Source organism: Lathamus discolor, chromosome Z, assembly GCF_037157495.1.
Source record: "Lathamus discolor isolate bLatDis1 chromosome Z, bLatDis1.hap1, whole genome shotgun sequence".
In the NCBI taxonomy this organism is placed as follows: Eukaryota; Metazoa; Chordata; class Aves; order Psittaciformes; family Psittacidae; genus Lathamus; species Lathamus discolor.
The window spans coordinates 66,520,733-66,542,916 of NC_088909.1; the positions used below are offsets into that span (position 1 = coordinate 66,520,733).

The following is a 22,184-nucleotide window of genomic DNA, read 5'->3' on the forward strand; positions in this document are numbered from 1 at the left end:
ATCTAGAAATTCAGTTTTGACTATATTAAAAGTTCTGCTAGAAAACTGCTCCAGAAATGTTCATCTCCCTTCAAAGCAAGTTTAGGAATGATCAGTGAATATTGTACAAAGATTTCATTACTAAGACAGTGTTTAGTCTGCCTTGGATTTTTTTTCATTTCTTGCATTTTTATGTCTATAAAGAGTTTTAAATAGGTCATAAAAAATTCATTGTGAGCTTTTGAGGAAAAGAAGTAAAACAATCAACCAGATATGAAAGCTTATAAAATTAGGAACAGCAAAGAACATGAGGGACAGAGTACAATTCCCATAAGACTGCATGTAAAATGCAATATTTAAGCACCACAGATGTGACTGACATTTTGTTTTCCAGAGTTCTCATTCCTATTCCCATATTACAAAGGTGCCAATTACAACTGCTGTTCTAATAGTTCATAGTGACATTTCCCATGTGTATCTGCTACACTGATCTTAAATAGATCACAAAACATCAGGAGCCAGTCTAACTAGATAACCTACAACTCCTTCATAACCTGATTGCGAGTGTGGCCAGGCTGTAGTTTGGTGAACATTTATTTCAGAGGTAGTGCTGGAGTTTCTTTTCAGAGGAAATGCTTTCCTCAGTCCCTTTGTGATACAGATACAGTCAAACAGACTGAGGAACTGATCTGAATTAAAAATAACCTACAAAAAAGTCAACTCACATCAGTTCCCCAAGGGGGCAGAAAGCAATATGTAGAACTAATTATGCTGACACTACCATGAAAAGAAATGACTGTCAAATTCTGACTACGATATCTTATTAGTGACTTCAGAGTTTTCCTGTAAATTGTTCTCCCTTTCACTTTGTTTAAAATTACTTACTGACCTGAGCCTGTCAGTGCTTCCCGTATTTTAGATTGCATTTTAAACAGAGAAGAAGCTGCTTTTTCTGCCTTTTTTTTTTTTTTTCTTGAATATCAAAAGCAGCAAGGTCTAACAAAGGCTGTAACATCCAAGCACACCAAACCAATTGTCCTCTTAGACACTTTTTCACCGCTTTTTCTGGAAAGCCCTATAGTACTGACCACAGAGAAGGGAACACTGTAAAACACAGGACATTGAGCCATGTATTGTGCAGTTTCCAGCAGTTGTGCTAATAACAAAGAAGATATAGTCCAGAGGTCATGCTTTAACAGGAAATCCTGTAACATCAATGGGTACATCACAGAAGCCTGAAAAATTCCTGAAAGGGTGCAAAATGACAGTATCATTGCTAACTTCTGCTGAATTTCCTTATGGCACTCACATGTATTAATTGAAAGATCTGATGCAAAGTACAGTGATACTGCTTTCAGCAGATGTAGAGGGAACCAGTTCTAGCACAAAGCAAATTGCTTTTTTTATTGAAATAGCTTGTAATATCTGCAGATGGTGATGAATGTTGGGCAGCATTCACGCATTACTTAAGATATTATTTCAGCTTACTTCTCAGGAACACTACTGAATTACAGAAATATCCAGTTAGGATTTATACTCAGGGTGTCAGAGTTGACAGTACAGCAGATAGCACTCTTCCCACTAAAATCTGCCACGCTGATCCCAAACCCGGGCCATACAGACAAACTTTCAGTAGTGCTGAAACATTACAGCTGGAATTAGCCACATGAAGCCAAGCAGTTTTCAGGACACCTCTCCCTGTGTTACAGAACGGTTGAAGGTGGAACAAATCTCAAGGCATCACTTGGTCCAACACCTGTGTTCAAGCAGGGTCATCTAAAGTAGATCACCCTGCCTGGACTGTATCCAGAAAGCTTTTGAATATCTTACAAGATGGAGACTCTACCACCTCCCTGGGCAAGGTGTGCCAGGGCTCCCTTACAGTAAAAAATGTGTTTCCTGATGTTCAGGAAAAACCTCCTGTGTTTCAGTTTGTGCCCACTGCCTCTTTTCCTGCCACTGGGCACCACTGAAAGAAACCTGGCTGCATTTTCTCCACATACACCCACCTTCAGGTGTAGATTTATAAGACTCCTCTGAGACTTTTCTTGTCCAGGCTGAACAGTCCCCTCTCTCTCAGTCTTTCCTCCTATGTGAGAAGCTCCAGTCCCCTAATCACTATTTCCAGCACATCCTCCCATGGAGACAGTACTTCAGGTCTGACCTCACCAGTGCTAAGGATGGTGGAAGTATTACCTCCCCTTATCCTCATTGAACTTCATTAGGTTCCTTTCCTCCAGCTTGTTTCTCCAGCCTATCAAAGTCCCTCTGGATGGCAGCACAACCCTGTAGTGTCTCAGCTACTCTTCACAGTTTTGTGTCATCAGCAAACTTGCTAAGGATACACTCTGCCCCACCATCCAAATCATTATTTAAGATGCTAAGCAGGTTCAGCCCCCGTATTGATCCCTGGGGCACATGGCTTGTTACTGGCCTCCAATTAGACTTTGTGCCACTGATCACCACCCTCACAGCATGGCCATTCAAGCAATTTTCAATGCACTTCACTGCCTCTTCATCAGCAACTCCTCTATGATGATCTTATGGGAGACAATGTCAGAGGCCTTCCTGAAGTTCAGATAAACAATATCCACTCTTCTCCTGTCATCCACCAGGTCAGTCACGTCAATGTAGAAGTTTATCAGGTTGGTCAAGCATGATTTCCTCTTGGTGAAACTATGCTGACAGCTTCTTTTGATTTTCTTGTGTTTAATGTGCTAAGAAATGCTTTCCAGGATGAGCTGCTCTATCAGCTTTCCAGGGATCAAGATGAGGCTGACTAATCTATAGTTCCCTGAGTCCTCCTCTTGCCCTTCTTGAAGATTAGACATTTACATTCGGGCACTTCTCCAGGGTCCCATGGTTGTAGAAACCGAACCTAGACAGGAACTGCAGCTTTGCAACCAATAGTAAACATGTAGTCTACTCTTTCCCATAAGCAGGAGGATTGAAAGGAACACTGCCTGGGACCCATAAGCATGACTGTCCCCCCAGAACTCTGTAGCTGCTTTTTATACTTTTGAGGTTGTCCCTGGTAGTATCACTCCTGCCCACACAGGAGAAGAGGGTGGCGCACGCTTTATCGGTTTCTCCACAACATCCTGGGTGGATCCATGCTGGACGAGGGCATGGATCCATACCCCCAGGAAGCAGAAAAACTCTTTGGACATCAGGACAGGTCATCAGGTGAGCACCTTAATCCCCTACAGCAGGGAGCTGCTGTCTACCACTTGCCATTTCCTCCAGGTTATCCTGCATGGTTCAGTTAGTTGTCCTGATTGCTTTGCTTGAAAGCACACCTGCCTCCTTCTCGGCTTTGAGGGAAAAAAACCTGTCCCACAGCTGCAAGAGTTCAGGTGGAGCAGGAGCCCTGCAGCTAGTTTGCAATATGCCCTGAGATGAAACATGTAACTTGTTTTTAAGAAACAAAGGAATAGTTAAGTAACAAATATCAGACTGTTGGTTTAATATCAGCGAGTAACAGACAAGCAGGAGTGAAAAAGGTTATAAATAAATCCCCTGACCCAGGAGATAGGATTCCTCTATCAAGAATTTCTAACCACCATGCCAACACATACCATGTGCCAAATGCTAATTACTGCAACTGATTAAAGGACAACCCAGCTGATTGTCAGTACCAGGTAAACAACAAGCTCTTGAAAATTACACGCCTTTTTTATTTTTTTTTTATTTGTAAGAGAGATTTCCAATATGAACTCCTGATTTTTAATTGTTAGATAAGAGAGTAAAAGAAAAAGAAAAAGTAGAAGAAAAGAGTGGTGAAGCAGAGTCCTGAAGTCTTTTCCCATTTACCCTGAGCCTGAAAGCTCCACGTAGTTCGGCTTAATACAGTACAACTTAACACTAGTCCAAAATAAAAGGAAAAGGAACTACAGGACTGTTTTTGGGCAGAAGCTTTCCTATAGCATGACCTTCTAACATGTGCAAAGTCATAAAATATACCCTAATATATCCTAAACAAAGCAAATATATCCTCGGCATTGTCAATGGTCACTTCACTGCAAGGAAAATACTGTTGCTTTCTTCAAAACCTCATTCCTAAAATCGTGTACTACGATTTGTGTACATGTGCTTTGATGTAAAGCTCCAAGACCTATAAGGAAAGGAACTCTGGTGATATAGACCTTCTTAAAATGTAAAATGTTATAAAAATTTTGTCTTGGCCATGGTCTGATATAATTATTTTATTGCAATTGATTAATATAGACAGGCAATAAGCAAGCAACGCTGGGTGCGCAGGGGAGTCTCTGCTCCACCAAGACACACGCTGGGGTCTTTGGGGTCCAGTCTCTTATACTTCTTGGTCTTGGGTCTCAGCCAACCCCTTCTTCTTCTGTACCCAGATGCCGACACAGCCCCTTTTCATTGTTCTTGTCTTGTTGCTGAGGTCTGTTTTTCGGTGAAGAAACTTCTTGGAAGAGGAACTGAACCCCTTGGTAATTTATTAATAAAGAATTGTTTATCACAAGCTTAATCACAGCCTTAGTTCTATCCTTATATGGTTATTTATTCAAAGCATAGGTTTCACAAACCCCTGTAACAGGATATATTTCTTGGTTACACAATCCCTTCCTTAAAGCATTCAAGCAGTAAAACAAAGCCTTATTATTTTAACAGTCAAAAATGATTAAAAAGAAGACTATTCTATTCCTTTGTTTCTTCTTCTCTCCCTTCATTATATTGACAGCAACATTTATTATAACCAGTCGTTTTTATACATCCCACACATGATACACTGGTCACAGGTGCATCGGTAACAATGATTCCCAAGTTCTTGACACGAATCATTCTCGTATTCTTTACATAAAATCAGATTTACATTTTTTTAAAATTAAAGGCTCCATCTCCTTTAGCTATCTGGTTGTATCAAGTGTTACGCTCATGGTTACTGCAGTTGCCAGTGTCTAACTACTTAGCTCACCTTCTCTGAATACACTTAGAGCAGAGAGTTGACCAGCTCTACTTTCCTAGGACCTTTTCAGCACCTCGACAAATACAGGAGTAACTTATTATCAGACAGAAAGTTATGCAGATACCACAGGTGATTTATCATTGCAGGTTTTTCAACCATCAGACACAGAGTAAGAATGAAACATTGAATAATCTTTTGTGTCATTCATAAACCTGTAAGAATTCTGAAAGATATATGTTGACATGTTCCTCTGTGCATAACACTGTAACTAGTGTATACAAGAAATACCTGTCACATGGCAGGAAGAGACAGCATCTTCAATAGGTCAGATGAGCACCTGATGTATTTATCAGCTTTAGGCCCTACAATGTAAAACATTGTTTTTTCTAAACATATTGTTTAATGTGATTATATAATATACAGGGCCAAAGGCTGACTCAGCCTCAACTTGTCTGGATCTACAGAGCAAATTAAAAAAAAGAAAAATGCAATGCTGTATGTGTAAATCTGGATACAAACACTACTCATGTATAGCCTAAAACCGATTTTTAGTTCTCTAAGTTACCCTTCATTACAGAGCTATTCGCCATACTTTGACAGCTAATCTAATTACTTTATAAATGTCACTGTTGATTTTAGGAAAAGCCTGGAAGCATTGGTGGAAAATAGAAGCTTTGAACATAGCAGAAGCAATATGTAATTGTTTTTTAGATATAAAATGCATCTCTACTAAGATTTTGTGAAATCCTGAGTAGTTATATTACTGCTGGCACAAAGAAATTAGAAATTTCCAGGGAGAGGTAAGAGACAGTAATGATCCTTTCAATATTAATGTTGACAGTGTATCAAGAAAACACCATGTAGATCCCCTATTTATACTAAGCAGCACTCATAGCTGTTAATGGACCAATGAAGTGAAGAAGAGAATAAGCTGTAGGACAGACTATAGTCAGAGCTAGAATCAACCTAAGTAGGAGATTCAACTATGAAAAGAGACAAGACTTTTCTTGAACTGCTGAACATATAGAATGATTATCCAAAAGATAAATAACCAGTGTTATGCTTAGATAGGGTTTCATTTATTATTTGTTGTCTAGTTCAAATGAAACCTCAAAATCAGAGAAAACCCTAGTTTCCAATCTTTTTCCATCCTCTATGAAACATGAGATAATCTGTGCAGAAGTCCTTCAAAGACCACTACTAAAATCAAATCACATCATCAAGAAAAGACCATTCCCTGTTTATCATTTTGCTCTGTGCTTCCATTGCAGAAAATAAGCAAGGTAAAACAGCTTCAATGGTGTGTAAATGTTCGAGGCAAAAAAAGAATATATTGTCCAGTTTTCACTGTATTTTTAAACTGATAACTGCTAAAAGACTATGTTATTTCTATGTACTCATTAATTAAATTTCAGGTTATTTGCTCTCATTAGAAGTTTATCTCCCAAGCTTGTACTTTGCTATGCTTAAAAACATGGCAAAAACAATGCACATTGAGACACTGAATGTTCTACAACACATATTGTAATTGTTCCCAGTTTTACTGCTTTTGATTAGCAACTACTTTTGAAGCAGAAAGAAAGTACTGAGTTTTAGGAAGTGTAGTATTTGGCAGCTAGTCACAGCCAACAAAAATGCTCTACACAACACATGCATGTTGGTATTGCAGCTGAGAAATAAATGCACATTCCTTTACTTCAGATATCTAAGTATCTGACATCAGAAGCTTGAAAATAATGTAAATTGCCTTTAGTACACAAAGTTTCTTTCACTCATAAGACTATAAACTTTCAAAAATTGAAAAAGCAAAAATGCAACGTACTAATAACAGAATTCTCTAGAATCATAGTTTTTTAGTAAAAGATAATAATTTAAAGTAAAATTACTAGCAAACCAAGTTGGGTAGAAAACCAATCAGTTTAGATCAAGTTCAAAATGAGGTGTCTTTTGACACACAGATTTTGTACTGCAATGGATGATGGTAATAAAATTATATTAACTGCATGAGATAATTATGTTCTGGCAGTATTTTTGCTGTATAGGACACAAAGTAGAATTCAAATGCAGTTATGCTGAAATTAGAACTTTCAGTTATAGCTGACATTACCCACTGGATATCTTAGGCATAATGGAAACAGTTGTTCATGTACAACATTTTCCCCTTAAACAGAGGTATTTGACAAATTCTGTGACAAAAATTATCCTTTCTTTCTGTGTATAAGATTTTAGGAAGTAAAGTTCTACAAATGCTAGGACTGAAAGCTCTTAGCCCTGCAGGGAAGCGTTTGAGGGTACAGGTGGATGAAAAATTGGACATGAGCTGGCAGAGTGCACTTGCAGCCCAGAAAGACAATCATATCCTACATCAAAAGGAGCCTGGCCAGCAGGTCAAAGGGAGTGATTCATGATTCTCTTCTACCCTGATCTCATGAAATCATCACCTTGAGTGCTGCATCCAGATCTGGGGACCTGTTAACACAGGTCCAGAAGAGGGCCACAAAAATGGTCAGAGGGCTGAAACACCTCTCCTATGGAGAGAGTCTGAGACATGGGAGAAGACTACAGGGAGACCTTATTGCAGCTTTTCAATATATAAAAGGTGGTTACAAGAAAGAGGGAGAAAGCTCTTTTACCAGGGCCTTTACCATGACAATAGTTTAAACTCAAATAGGGTTTAGATTTATATTGGATATAAGGAAGAAGTTCTTTGCAATAAGGGTGGTGAGACACTGGAAGTTATGGATACCCTGTCATGAGAAGTACTCAAGTTCAGGTTGGAAAAGGTTTTGAAAAATCTAATCTAGTGAAAGATGTCCCCACCTGTGGCGGAGCGGTTGGGCTAGTTGCTCTTCGAAGGTCACTTCCATGCAAAATCACTCTGTAATTTTATTCAAAAATTCTGACAGCAGAATCTTTGTTTTGTTAATTCCATTCACACCCTTGTTTTTTTCTTAAAGTTACAACTCCCATAATGGACATCAAGATTCCATAAAACTACAGTTGTGATTTCCATTTCTGATTTTCAGGTATATTAGACCCGAATTTAGTAATTCCGAACCAGATGTCTTAAGGAAGTTTATTACAACAGTATTAATACCTAATCAACAAATTTTATAATTTCACTGAAAGAAAGTTTGGTAGGGTAGTTTCAGAAAGACTGATTTCTATAAGCCCACATGGAGTTTTTTGAAACTTTCTCTTTTCTTCAGGTCTTGCTTAAAAGCAGCATTAACACCTAAAGACCAACTTGAGAGAGTTTAATTTTGGTTAGTAATCTAACAGCAGACGTTTGTGATGGGAATAAGTAACACACTTAGTATTTACAAATTCTTTTGTTTCAAAAGAATTAATGCTGAAAAGTTACAAAAGAAGGAAAACAGCAAAAGCAATATTTTTTTTTTATATTGAAGTCTTAAGGAGCACATCCTTTGCTTTTTAAATATGACTGACTTAAATGACACTACTGCACAAAACTGGACAGAGCTTTTCTATAAGAAAAAAGCAAGATGTAAACATAATTTCCCCTAACTACACTCATAAGTTTAGGGCTATTTACATTTTCAAATTTGTGTTTAATTTGAGTCTTAATACTCAAAGTTCCAAGTCTTTTTAGATCAAAAAGTATTGATTTATTAAACAAACAAAAAAAAAAGCAGAATTAGATTCCTGAGACTCTAGGTACCTACACATACACAGTTATATATAAACAGGTTAGTAAACAGAAAGCAACAAAACTTCTTATCCAGCAAACTCATTCTTATACAACTTGGAAAATGTCCATAAATGTCCACAAAATCCTGTAACCCGAAACCATTAGTAGGAGACCTTTAGCATCATTTTGCTGATAGTGTTTGTTCACACTGCTTACTCCTTAAAATCTTATTTTATACACTGCTATATTATATGACTGCTTCGCAAAATTTCAGTCATGTTGGTACTTGAACTTGAAAACAGATTAAAAGCTTATAATATGCTTGAAAAAAAAGCATCTGAATTGCTGCAGTTTCTATTTATAAAGTTGTTAAATTTTATCTAAACTGAAAATCCCAAGAAGGACAATTTCCTTGAAGAACAGAAAGTAAATGCAAACAACTATATATGTGTTTGCATTTTAAATATTGTAAAGCACTACGTGAGTTATTTGGTCTTCAGAAAAAAAAACAGATCATATTCGTTTTCTAAATTAATCCTTGGCCTCTTATAAAATAAAATCTCTTTTTAAGATGGTGATTCATGTTCCATTGCTTTAACTACAGCATATAGTGTATTCAACCTGAGGGTATCTATGCCTGTGTATATTTTATTACAGTGAATATTTACTTTCAGCAGGTTTATATGTAAATTAGTGGCTGCTGCTGTGAACTAGAAAATAAATTTGTTGATTTAAAAGGTGAAACAGCATCTTATGAAGGCTCTACTGCTCTTTGTTTTATCTGCAGTTACTGGGAGCAACTACAGTAAGAAATAAAAAAAAATCATGGTGATTTTGAAGTGCTTCTGGCCATCTGTGATTTCCAGTTTTTTCTATTAAGATGGATAGTAATAGAGTTATTCTGATGTTCAGTAGTGATTTAGAGATTTCTGTTCTTCAGAGCTGAAGACTGAATAGTACTTTTGTAGTGTAGGAAGGAGCAGAATCTGTGAAAAGAGAAAAAAGAAATACAGCTCAGACTTTAGCTATGTAATCCAGCACAAATAAATGGAGCCCTTAGCTAGAAACAGCTAGGTTTGGTTTTATTTCAAAAATTCTCTACAAGTGATCTCTCTGCTATCTTTCAGAAATTCCGCTAGCTCATATGATACAGAAGCTATTCCTTCTCCAGTCTGCTTTTTAAAGGCAGGTATTAGCATAATCTGTAGTACAAGAGTTCGGAAGCAGGAAATACAAGAGTGATTTGTGATCCAACCTTAAAGCTTGGAGATAAGTTTTGTCTAGGAAGGCAGAAACATCTGTCCCTGAGCTGCTTTACCCCAAATGAGTATAAAGCCGGCCTATGCCTGGCAGGATCAAATGAAGTTTTCAGGGAGCTTGGCTGACATTTTAGAAGTAGGCAGCTTGCATACTCCAGTGTGCAGCTTATGAACATTAAAGAATAGAAGTCCAGTATCAGAACATGAAAAATATTCTGCAGCCACATTCCTTTACATTTCTTTTTTGCCAGGTCTTGTAGGACTGCTCTACAGGCCACCTACATGCCAATTCATGAAATGCAAACAATGAAAAGATACAATAGGATTCATTCTACAAAAATTCATTTCCACACACAAACTCTCAAAGAGATTTAAACCCTATATGGTATTTTGGTTCACAGGAAATTTTCCCTTTGCTTCCTAACATGTTTTACCAAATGAAAAAAAAAAAGAGATTTCTGGTTACTTAATTACAGTAAGTCTAAAACAGAACAGCAATATAAAGTAATGTAGATTTTTTAGGTGATGTGCAATAAAAACAATGTGGTCAAATAATTAGTACATTTTATACAGACACATTATTAAAAAATGTTCTATCAATGCAAAGAGTATTTCCTATATACGCTGTGTTTCTTTTTGAGGAGAAGAAGCACTTTCTGCAGGAATTCAGTCGCTAATGCTAATCCCCAGTGAGGTGAGCAAATCTGGAGAATAAGGATAATCATTGCACATATAGTCATTGAATTAATGCATGTGCAAACACACCATTAGTTTTGTATGCATTTGTTCAATATTAAGTGTCTTAGTCAGGGCCCAAAATTTAAACAAAACACATTCGACATTTTCACTTTTAGTCTTATTTACCGTAATAGATAATTACAGTTTAAGGATATATTGCTTGTTCTCTTAGAAGTTAATGTTTCAATTGTATTTCTGCGTTTATATCCAAGATAGTAGGAAGCTTACTGTAAATTAACACATACCCCTTTCTTTTAGATCTTCAATATACGCTTTCATAAACTCTTTCTCGAATTGCTCACGTTCACGTTCACTTTCTACAATTTCTTCAGTGTCTTCACATACAATAGTTTCAACTGGGCTGTCTTTGAGGCTTACAAATCTAGAGAGAGATTAACAAAAGAATATATGCATCAGGTTTCTGAACTTCACTGGCCTACATGAATGACATTTTAGAAGCTGCGCTACAGCCAGAAAGAGAAACATAAAGAACATTTGCTCAGTTTTTGCATTGTGGAATCATTAGGATCCACTTATTCTCAGCAGTAAAAATTTCAAACAGAACTTTCTCTATACACCACTTTCCATATAAAATTTATGAGATTTAGCTCTCCTTTTTTTTTTTTCCTATCTACATAAATCATTCTTTGCATTAAGAGGTATATTTCTTCATTATTAAACTTATGACGGAATACACGGTAATTTCACCACTGTTACAGAGCAGTGCAAACTCCTTAAAAACTGCCTGTATTCTGGAATTTTGCCATTACTTCACTGACAATATGTATCTCTATTTTTTGGTAGTTGTTATGTTAATTCTCTTTTACAATGCATGACTGGATATGTGTTGTGTCATATTTGCAAATTTCCTAAAGTTACACATTGCAGATGAGAAACTAGATGGTTACATTAACATCTAAAATAACGTGCAAATTAAGTCTGTAACATTTTGAAAATCTCTGATATTTTTTCCACTCAAGAAGTAACAAAAATCCAAGCAATGTTACTTTCTAAAGAACAAATGGTACAACAAATCATACAGCTTTTCAAAATATCATGAATTGTTGTGAGTCTGTGATCTGTTGATCCTGGCTCCCAGATTCTCACCAAGCAGCCCTCTCACTCCCTCTCTGCAGCATGATAGGGGAGAATATAAGATGAAGAAGTAATGGGTTGAGATAAAGACAGCTTAATATAGAAAAACAAAAGCCATGCACAGAAGAAAAACAAAGCAAAACAAATATTAAAAAAATAATTAAAAAAAATCATTCTCTGCATTCTCTACTTATCAATGGGCAATGTCCAGCCCTTTCCTGGGAACCAGGCACTCAGTATGGGTAGCAGTATATAATAACCTTATTAAGGTGTTTGCCTTCTAAAGGTTTCTCTTGATTTTGTTGCTGAGCATGACACCATACAGTATGGAATATCCATTTGGCCAGTTTGAGTCAGCTGTCCCAGCTGTGTCCCCTCACAACCTCTTGCTCATCCTCAGTCCACTGGCCTTTGTGACGGGGGTTTAAAGAGGCAGCCTTGATGTGGGAGCCCTTGTCAACAGTAGCAAAAAACCTCGGTGTGTTATCCAGACCATTCTAGCTACAAATACAAATACAGCACTATGAGGACTGCTATGGCGAAAGTTAACTCCATCCCAGTTAGACCCGATACGGAGTCTCAAATGGTTTCGTAATCAAAGACCTGAACATTGTTGGTAGAAATGCAAGATCATTGTAACTGCAGACTAAAACGCCTTTTAGACTTATCCTGCATGCAGCAACAAGGTGCTGCTTCACAACAGAGAATATAGGAACTACCAAGCTCACGTGACACTATTTAGACTTTTAACTCCCAGAAGCATACTTTTGACAACAGTGAGCTTATCAACAGCAAACTGCCAGTTTCCTGGTACTGCTCTGGCACGTGACTATGAGACTCCAGAGTTAGAGCTACTACAACCGTGTCTACACAGGAATAGCAGTTTAGGCATACAGATGCACAGTGTGGCGAAGCAGCCGACGAAAATCAGAAAACTGCTGATCCTCTGCATTTTCCAAGCTTTCTAGTGTCTCCTTAATGGCTCTGATATAAATTGAGTCCTAATTTGACCACCAGGTATGGTAGAAACTGATGCTTGTGAAAATATTTCTGCTGAGTGCACCTACCTTATGTCTTAAGAACATACTTTCTCTCTTTTACTTACTTTAAACCTGTGGTTGACTCACAGACAGCGGTGGGTATCTCAACCAGGTCATCACCACTGACAACTAGCAAACTGAGCTTTGGCATATTGACAAGAGCTCGTGGAAGATAAGTCAACTTGTTTTTCTGTAGAAGAAGTGTCTGAAGTTGATCTAACCTGTAAAAATGTGAAAGATGAAGATAACAAAATATTTATTTCAGACAGGAATATCTATCCAAGATAGCAATACAGAATTAATCGTGTACAAAAGAAGAACATGCACCGTCTTTGGCTGCTCAAAAATTACTTATACCACACTTCCACTAACTTTAATGGAAATTTCCAGTCATGGTTCAATATTATAGATATTAATAGCATAACTCTGAAAAGTACTCAGAAGCATGCTCCAGATAAAAGATTACAAAAATTACTGTGCTTTCATATACATGTTGACAGAATATGATATAAAGGCTCACTATGTGTATGCTGGAACGGATGAAAAATATGAGCCACCAGCTCACACCTTTACCCATATGCTGGATTCTATGAACTAGATATATTTGTGACAGGCAGTATATTCCCATCAATTGTTTTTCACTAGTAATTAATACGGTGGGGAGCAAGAGAAAGACCAGCTCCTGGTCATGTGGCTCTTGCAAGTTTTCCCACTGAAATCAATTTAATGACAATGACAATGTTTTGTAAAGAAACACATTTAGCTTGTTTTTCTTTACTTGCCCTAGCTCTTTTCCTAATGCAATAGTAATTTGTGACTGGGCATTTATTCCTTGGAGTAGATAGAAGACAAAAAGCATACCAAACTGATGAAACAAGTTTGTCTGGTTTGGCAGGAAAAGCCCATTCCTTAAACACTGTTGTACACAAACAGAGAAGATGAAATGTAGAAAAGGAGCATTTTGGAGACCGAGGAATATATACGCGTTACAGGAGGAAAACGACCCTTAAGTTTAGTGAGTATCCTTCCATAAAACAAAAATATTATTAGAATCTCTTTCAAATTAATCAAATATCTGTACAGATCTGGAAAAAAAATGGCAGTTGTATACTGTTGTTGTTAGAGCATCTGAATTACTAATACAAAAGATTTCAGCCCCTGCTGTCAGAGAAATCTGTGATTACACAATGTCCCAGAAAGGTCTTTTTGACCATCAACAAGGGGTTTGCAAAAGTTAAAGTTGAATAAATTTTGTGTGAAGTTTCTTCTGCCTCAAGGATCTCTATTCCCAACTCAACAAATAACCCATATTTTTTTAAATATAAACTTTAGTTAATCTGTAGTTTCTTTACGTATGGTTATGTAATGTTCTGTAAACCAGATTACAGCAGGACTCCAGAGTGAATAAACAGGCCCAGGAATAAGTGCTTTCTCAGACTAGTAAGTCCCATTAAGGGGATCTGCATGATTTTTTAAAAAATATCTCCAATGGATCTCTAAGTTGAGAACATAAGTATATGTATGTACATGAATATATACTTCAGAGTAGGAGGGGAAAATCGTCAGTGGGTTTTTTAATCTTAGTAACGTTTTTCTGCTTTACTGCCAAAATTTATCAGGTTCTCTAAATATGCTTTAGTTCATCTTTCCCTCCACCCTATTTACCCTCCAGAGTGATACTGCTGCCAACTCCATATGGTGAGTCCCCTTTGCTGGAACTGAGACAGTATGCCCCATGAACTTCCTAAAGAACAATGCTGTCATGAATGTAGCAGAAAATCTAATTAGTTAACTGAAAAGCAGAGGCACTGAATGTGCAATCTGCCCTCGATGAGCTAGAAAATGCAGTTTCTGTTATCTGACCTATTCCATCAATAATAATGGTAAAGCTTACATGCAAAACTGTATGATGCATTTCCAAATGAGACTTTCTCACGTAATTTTTCGTTAATGGTGTCCCTTAGAAGCTTGTTACTTTCTAGATTTGCTTTATAGTTCACAAGTCTGCCAATAAATTAAAAACATAAACTACCTGTCTATGTCTTCCGGGAGGTCTTTCAGGTTGTTGCTGCTAATATCCAACCACTGTAAATTAGACATCCGAAGTACACAAATTGGAATAGAATGGAACTTGTTTGCTGACACGTCCACAACTGTGACTTGTTTCAGGTTACTTAACTAGAAAGAAGTGGCACTTTATTTTAGTTACATTTTGCAAAGTACAGAAGACATTTCATTCATCAAAAGTTCCTATTTTTCTCAAAGCACTTGGAAAAATAAGAATTGCATGAGTATTTTTATTCAACTTTTTGCCAGTCTTATCTCTTAGTCATCATTTTATACAAAAAAAAAAAAAAAAAAACCACCAGAAATAACTATCATCTCCCAAAATGTTCATTACCTTTCTAACACTGTCATGGTATCATATGAAGTTGGAGATGACACAAGGCTGGATCTAAATAATGACTGGGTTCTTTCCTAGCTTACATATGAAGTAAGCTCTGAAGTGACAAAATACAGTTTCGATTATTGTTAGATGAAAGTTACCATTCCTAAAATCAGAGATTTTATAACTCTCACAAAATGCACATAATATCCTTTGTTATAACTCTATTATGCACTGAGAGTATATTGCTAGGAGACCCTTAGAAAATTAAACTGTCAATTTAAGAAACAGAAAATTTAGCCAAATATTTTTCAAAGATCTTTAAAAATACATCATCCATACTGCAAACTAAATAAGGTGCACTAGAGCTTTTTATTTTATGCTTTCCAAAGGAACTACTTTTTTAAGTAATAAACCTTTAGCACAATGAAGGTTATGTACAAATGTAAAATATACCTGTTAAAGAAATAAATGTGTTAAACAAATCTCTCTGTGTAGTGAATCGATTATTCACATTATCAGTGTTCATAAAACCATGCATCTAGCTACAGTGAATGTCAAAGGAGTATAAATGTTAATGAAAAAAAATACTTCAAAATGGAAGCTGTGTTGCTGAGCTCCTAATCATATGTCACCATCCCAATCTAGCTCTATAGATCCTGATACAAAAGAGAAAGTAGCAAAAGAATTTCATTGGTCTTTGCCTGAAGGTTTCTTAGAGTGTAGAAAATAATTAGCAGCCAAAAACCCCAAACCAAATACATTTTCTGCTTCCAAAGTGAGCAAACTGCAAGCAACAGTGTAAGAATGAAAGAAGTAGAAAGCAATAAAATACATTCTGAATCCTTGAGAGGGATTTTTTATTATTATTATTTAATAAGAATCTACTTATGTTTTGTTCTTTTTTATAGCCAAAATTCTTACTGCAGTATTGACAGACTTTCATCTTAATTTGACCTCTACCATTTAAGATGCTCATATTCACAGCTTGGTGCTATGACAGAGCCAGGTTTTTTTGGGATTTTTTGACAGTAGTTTTTCATGTTGTTTGTTTGTTTGCTTGCTTGTGGAGTGTGAGGTTTTATGTTTGGTTGAGGGTTTTTGTTTTGTTTTTTGTTTTGTTTTTCTAGATACAACCTCATATTGCTGTGTAACCCTAAAATTTGGGGAAATCTTTTCAAGGACATGTACTGAAGTTAATATATCACAATTGACTACACAATTAAATTTACCTTTCAAAAACAGAGTAATGTTCAGAGTTTCTCTAGTCAAAGATATAATTTAAAATCTGCCGACCACTGTATTAAAACAGTCTTGGTGAGGCATTACCATGGAAATGCTTCCCTCCTGGCTCAGAGCAGCCAAGCAGACATCTTTTCCTGACACTTCTCACTTCAAAATTATTCTGTTGTTTTGAGGACTGACTACCAGCAACGAGTACTCACTCACACTGCAAATTTTCCAGAGACTGAAATTTTTTCCAACGAAACAGAACCTCCATTTAAACAAGAAAAGCAGTGATGCTTCCAGATTGTAGCAATGAGAGAATGGAGAAAATAATTAGCACTATACACTGCATTTACTTTGTGTTTTCAAATTTTGTCACAATTCCAAATCCCAAGCAGATATTTCAGGTTTCTCTGCACATAGAACAATTTGGTCTCCCCAGAAGGAATTTATCAGGCACAGGTATAAAACAATGTCCCACAGATTTAAATTCCACCCAAAGTGTTCTGAAACCATTCCCAGAGATGGAAACCCACAGTCCCTAAACACAAAGTGGCAGATTACTTTACAATCAATTCACATCGCTGTTCACACAGATTCCTAACACATTGCTTTCACATGCCATCCCTGTCATGCTCAATGTAGTAACATTAGGTGGTAAAATGATATTTCTTCAACAGCAGAAGCTAATTTTATATGTTTTCCTGAAAGTGCTTTATTGCATTAAAAATTAAAAGTAACATTAACATGGCAATAGTATGTTTATAAACAGAGATTTTTCTGACATTTTTCATCTAGTATTGAAAGCAGATTGGTTTAATGCTCAATTAGATGGAAATCTTAATCTTTCAGGCGTTTGTACTCCCGTAAAAATGTAACAAAATATAAGACCATGGACTTTTTTGTTATAAAGTTTGGCTCAGCATGCAGCAGAATATATGGAGCCATGATTATATTGTATAAGATGTAAGCCCTTAGTGTTTTTAATTTTAGGGTAATATTGAACAAAACCTGTCAATAATATGTTGAAACCTAATGGAGTTTTTATTTAATCTGTCTCTGATACGTCAACAACAAACACCTATGATATACAATGATTGGAAAATATTGTTATATTTTCTAAAGAAAATCCTCTGTATTTTATAGCTTCTTGAAGGACTGATGCATTTTTTCACCTTTTATAATGTTTAGTTTTCAAATAAACATGGCTCCTTTATCATTTTTACATTTTAATTTATTTTTGATGTTGATTTTTGTTATTTTGTTCTATTATGTGACTTTGAATCAATCAGAATATTGTTTTTATGGAAGCGCCATTTTAAAAAATAGCTATATTTAATAGTGTAGCTACCTGGACTTGTCATTCTTATGTTTAATCAGTCTTGTCATTTTTATTTGACAAATTGCCCCATTTTGCTTATCTTTATAATTTTGTTCACAGAAATAATCCAGATAACCTTGTGGAACTCCACTGCTTCCCTTTCCCTATAACAGCAAAACCTTCAGTTGAAAGAAAAGGAGACCATGTCCTGGGCTGAACAAGTTATGTCACTTACGGGTCTGCTTTTATTTCTGTCGTGCTTTTTGTCATGAAAGGATTTTACTGATAAGGTTGCATGCAAGTTTATCATGTGTTACCGACTACTTAACACCAACAAATGAAAATGTGTAAAGTCACATTGAGCTTTACAACAAAAATACTGTATTTTTCAGTTACATTCTGTGACAGAAACCACATCCCATCAAAGTTAATGTATGACAAGTCATACAAAGGCTTAACAAGGAAATATCTATCAGTGCATTACAAACATGCTTGTGCCCACAAATTCCAGACTCAATAAATTCAACGAAAATTTATATCACTTCACAGTAGGATCACATTATCGCATATGTTGTCTCCCAAATCAAATAGAGTGGCACGCAGCATGTCATTAGCTTGCTGAAAGCATTACAGTATATATAGCAAAGGAGCACACTAAGTGCTAACTGCTCCCTTGCCCACATAGATCCCATGCATTCAAACCAAATCCCTAGCTTTTGTTTCACCAAGTTGTAAGTATAACCTGTTCTATAATCTCATTGACACTCCTGGAGTAAAGCCCAAATTAAAGAAATAGTATAAGAGCATCTTTAGAGGTAGAAGATACCTCTTGTGAAGATCTACTTGTATACTTGTATTTTAGTCCACTACCAGACTTTCAAACTGGACTCTTAAACTTTAGGATGCCAAGGTATTTAACAGTCAACTCCAACCCTTAGTAACAGTGCAGTTATTCACAAAACCCTCTGAAGTGTAAAAAAGCATAACTTCAAATAACACTTCTTTTGGTACTAAATAAGCTAAATCCAAGAAAAGTACGTAAAAGCCAGTGTTCACTCAAACAGAATTATTCTGATTTTGCAATGCTAAAATCCTAAATCTTTTGCAGAGTTAATCCACAAATACACGCTGGTTTTCTGATGCTAAAGTTTAACATTATCCCCTTCATCACTGGAGCATTACCATCATTTAAACACCTACTGTTTAAAGTCTAATAGGGTAATTATGGCTATGGTGATGTAAGAATAAAAAGTTAACAAAAAGACTTTGCTTTCTATTAAAGCAGGTTTTTTGATACACAAACCTTTCATCATGTCTGCAAAGAATAGAATGCTGGCTGCATATGCAGTATTCACAAAAATATCAAGCATTCATTATTCATAGGTCATTGAAGAACCAGATAGCAGTAAGAGCAGGACTATTTTCATACAGTTAAAATCCCTAAGAATGTGGATCATGTGTTTAGGAGTTGTTCCAAGCCACTAGGTGAGTCATATGCATGAAATTAAGTACCAAATTAGTGATTTACTGGACTGAGGCCAAAACAAGCTTGCTGTCTCAAAAAAAAAAAAAAAAGAAAGTTTGTGTTGATTAGTAACATTAAATTTTCATAGTATTACTGATGGAGCTACATGCAGTCTGCATATATTACTGCACTTTGCCATCAAAAAGTCATCTCTTCTTCAAGTCTACAAAACTTCTAAATTAAGGACACACATTAGAAAGGAAAACTAGTCCCTACCAGAAGTCAATTAAAGGTTTCTCATCAACTCAAATGGATTCAGTAGCTCACTTGGCATGCATACTCTCCATATGTTTTAATTAAAGCCATTAGAAAAGAAACAGCAGCAATGTCAGTAGCATAAAGGCATTAACTGACCTCTACAGAATGTTTGGATAGGAAGTACCCTTTAAGTATGTCAAAGGACCTTTTTAACATATATTTTGTTCCTTCAGAGCAAGACAACTAAAACTACTCACTTTCACAACAGAGACAAAGCCAAGATCTTTTTTTCATTTCTTCTCTGAGACGCAACAGCAATTGAAGAAGTACTATTCAAATGATGCCATCTTTATTATGATTTAAACATATGCAATGAAGCTAGGCTTTCAAGACAGGAAGAATTTCCTTCATATGGATCTGACACAGGCACTGGACATGTTGCAGCCCTCCAGTAATACCACCCAGCCACATGGTGTTTATTACTGCCCCAGGGATGAGAACATCTGCTTTTTACTGGAATTATCTAAAGTCTAATTTCTTTCTTTTTTTTTTTTTTTTTAACTTATACACTAATGAATCATTGTTTAAATAGTCTTTGAAAGAAAAAAATTTGTCTGATTAGAAAATATCTGGATATGTCCCCAGGGTAGCCAAGACGCTCCTGTATTTTAGGCAAGTTTCTTGTTCTAAATTATGTTAGGAACCCTTTCATCAACTCAGGGAAACTCAGGAAGAGGTAGGCACAAATACAACTGAAGGCTCTGTCCATAACACTTCTTGGATTGCTAAATTTTATTCTGTGCCTCTTACACAACGAAAAAAAAGATGTCTAACAAAATCAGTCATTTGGCCTGTCCCAGTATAGTTACTCAGAAGATAAATTGTTTAGAACCAAGTTGCACAGTACTGAAGCAGTATAAGCTCAGATACATTTTGCACTTTTTCATCTAAGTCCTATATCAAAATGAGCTACTTCCAAACAAGCATTTTACTGCCCAGTCCCCTTCAGATTGTGTCCAAGCAACTTAGCTTTGGTTAGCTACGCATTGTTGCTGGAGACCTAAGTTCCCCTAGAAATTTTTTAATACTAAACAACAACAAACTCATGCATACTTGTGTATAGCATCGAATCATAGAAAAGTTAGGGCTGGAAAGGACCTTATCATCTAGTTCCAACCCCCCTGCCATGGGCAGGGACACCTCACACTAAACCATCCCACACAAGGCTCTGTCCAGCCCAGCCTTGAACACTGGCAGGGATGGAGCACTCACAACCTCCCTGGGCAACCGATTCCAGTGCCTCAGCGCCCTTACAGTAAAGAACTTCTTCCTTATATCCAATCTAAACTTCCCCTGTTTAAGTTTTACCCCCTTACCCCTTGTCCTGTCACTACAGTCCCTGACGAAGAGTCCCTCCCCAGCATCCCTATAGGCCCCCTTCAGATACTGGAAGGCTGCTATGAGGTCCCCACGCAGCCTTCTCCAGGCTGAACAGACCCAACTTTCTCAGCCTATCTTCATACGGGAAGTGCTCCAGTCCCCTGATCATCCTCATGGCCCTCCTCTGGACTTGTTCCAGCAGTTCCATGTCCTTTTTATGTTGAGGACACCAGAACTGCACACAATACTCCAGGTGAGGTCTCACAAGAGCAGAGTAGAGGGGCAGGATCACCTCCTTCAACCTGCTAGTCACACTCCTTTTGATGCAGCCCAGGATACTGTTGGCTTTCTGGCCTGCAAGCATACACTGCCAGCTCATTTTAAGTTTCTCATCAACCGACATCCCCAAGTCCATCTCCTCAGGGCTGCTCTGAATCTCTTCTCTGCCCAACCTGTAGCTGTGCCTGGGATTGCTCTGACCCAAGTGTAGGACCTTGCACTTGGAATGTGCAATGCCAGATAGTATTTTCTGTGAACATGGCAGTTTACAAGTACCTACGTAATGTTTTGAGTACATAAAAACATAAATATAACAAAGGAAACTATGCCTACTGAACAAATACTTAGAAGGAATAACATTTATTATTGACAGCATACATCTAAAACTGTCAAGATTTTTACAATTGCAAATAAAATCTAATATGGAGAACTACAAGCTAATACAAGAACAGTAAACTACACACATTTCTTAAACTGACTGAAACCTGGGAAAGATGGAAAGATGAAAAAGATAACAGCATATAACTCAGTGAAACTTCTGTGTTCAATATGCAATAGTGGTCAAAAAATCAAATAAATAGCTGTATATGTAATGTGATATATAATAATTAACCCCCAAATTACTTGCCACTGAATAAAACAATTGTACACCTACATGCAAAGTACCATACTTCTTTTCAGTTTTTTTCAAGGAAGAATACAATACATGAGATGCAGAAGAAGCAAGTGACAGTTATTACATAATGGAAAGAGTTCGTGGCTGGTTTTTATTTTTTAGTTTTGCAGCAGTTCTGAAAGACCTAAATCAAAATTAGGAAAGACTGTAAAGATTCAGACAACTGAAAAAGAAATGATAAATTCATGGTGCATCCTTCTTTCTCAATACAAGATCAACATAACCAAAAATATTGCACTTCCCAATAAAATTAATCTTCTATACAATTAGTCCGTAAGGTTTGCAACAGCAACATGGTTTTCGGTGTAAGAACTTTGTAGAATTCAAAGGAAGCTGACATTTATACAAATAATGAAAACCTTTATATTATCACAGTCCAAGATTTTTTCAACATCAGAATATGGCACAAACATCTCACTGATATTCTACAGAATAATACTGAACACCATATTCAGCTTGTTGATTGAGATTTCAAAGGTGAAATCTGCTAAAAGTT

General features: G+C 36.6%; 1 protein-coding gene across 1 annotated transcript in view; it reads right to left on the reverse strand.

Moving 5' to 3' along the window:
- Positions 1–8,647: 8,647 nt before the first annotated feature.
- Positions 8,648–22,184, reverse strand: part of LRRC2 (leucine rich repeat containing 2) — a 74,237-nt gene continuing 60,700 nt past the window's right edge. The window contains exons 6-9 of the mRNA XM_065662010.1: positions 14,729–14,874; positions 12,762–12,917; positions 10,807–10,943; positions 8,648–9,550 (exon numbers count right to left, since the gene is read on the reverse strand). Coding sequence (XP_065518082.1) covers positions 9,501–9,550; positions 10,807–10,943; positions 12,762–12,917; positions 14,729–14,874 — 489 coding nt within the window. The 3' untranslated portion in view covers positions 8,648–9,500. The remainder of the gene's footprint in view (positions 9,551–10,806; positions 10,944–12,761; positions 12,918–14,728; positions 14,875–22,184) is intronic.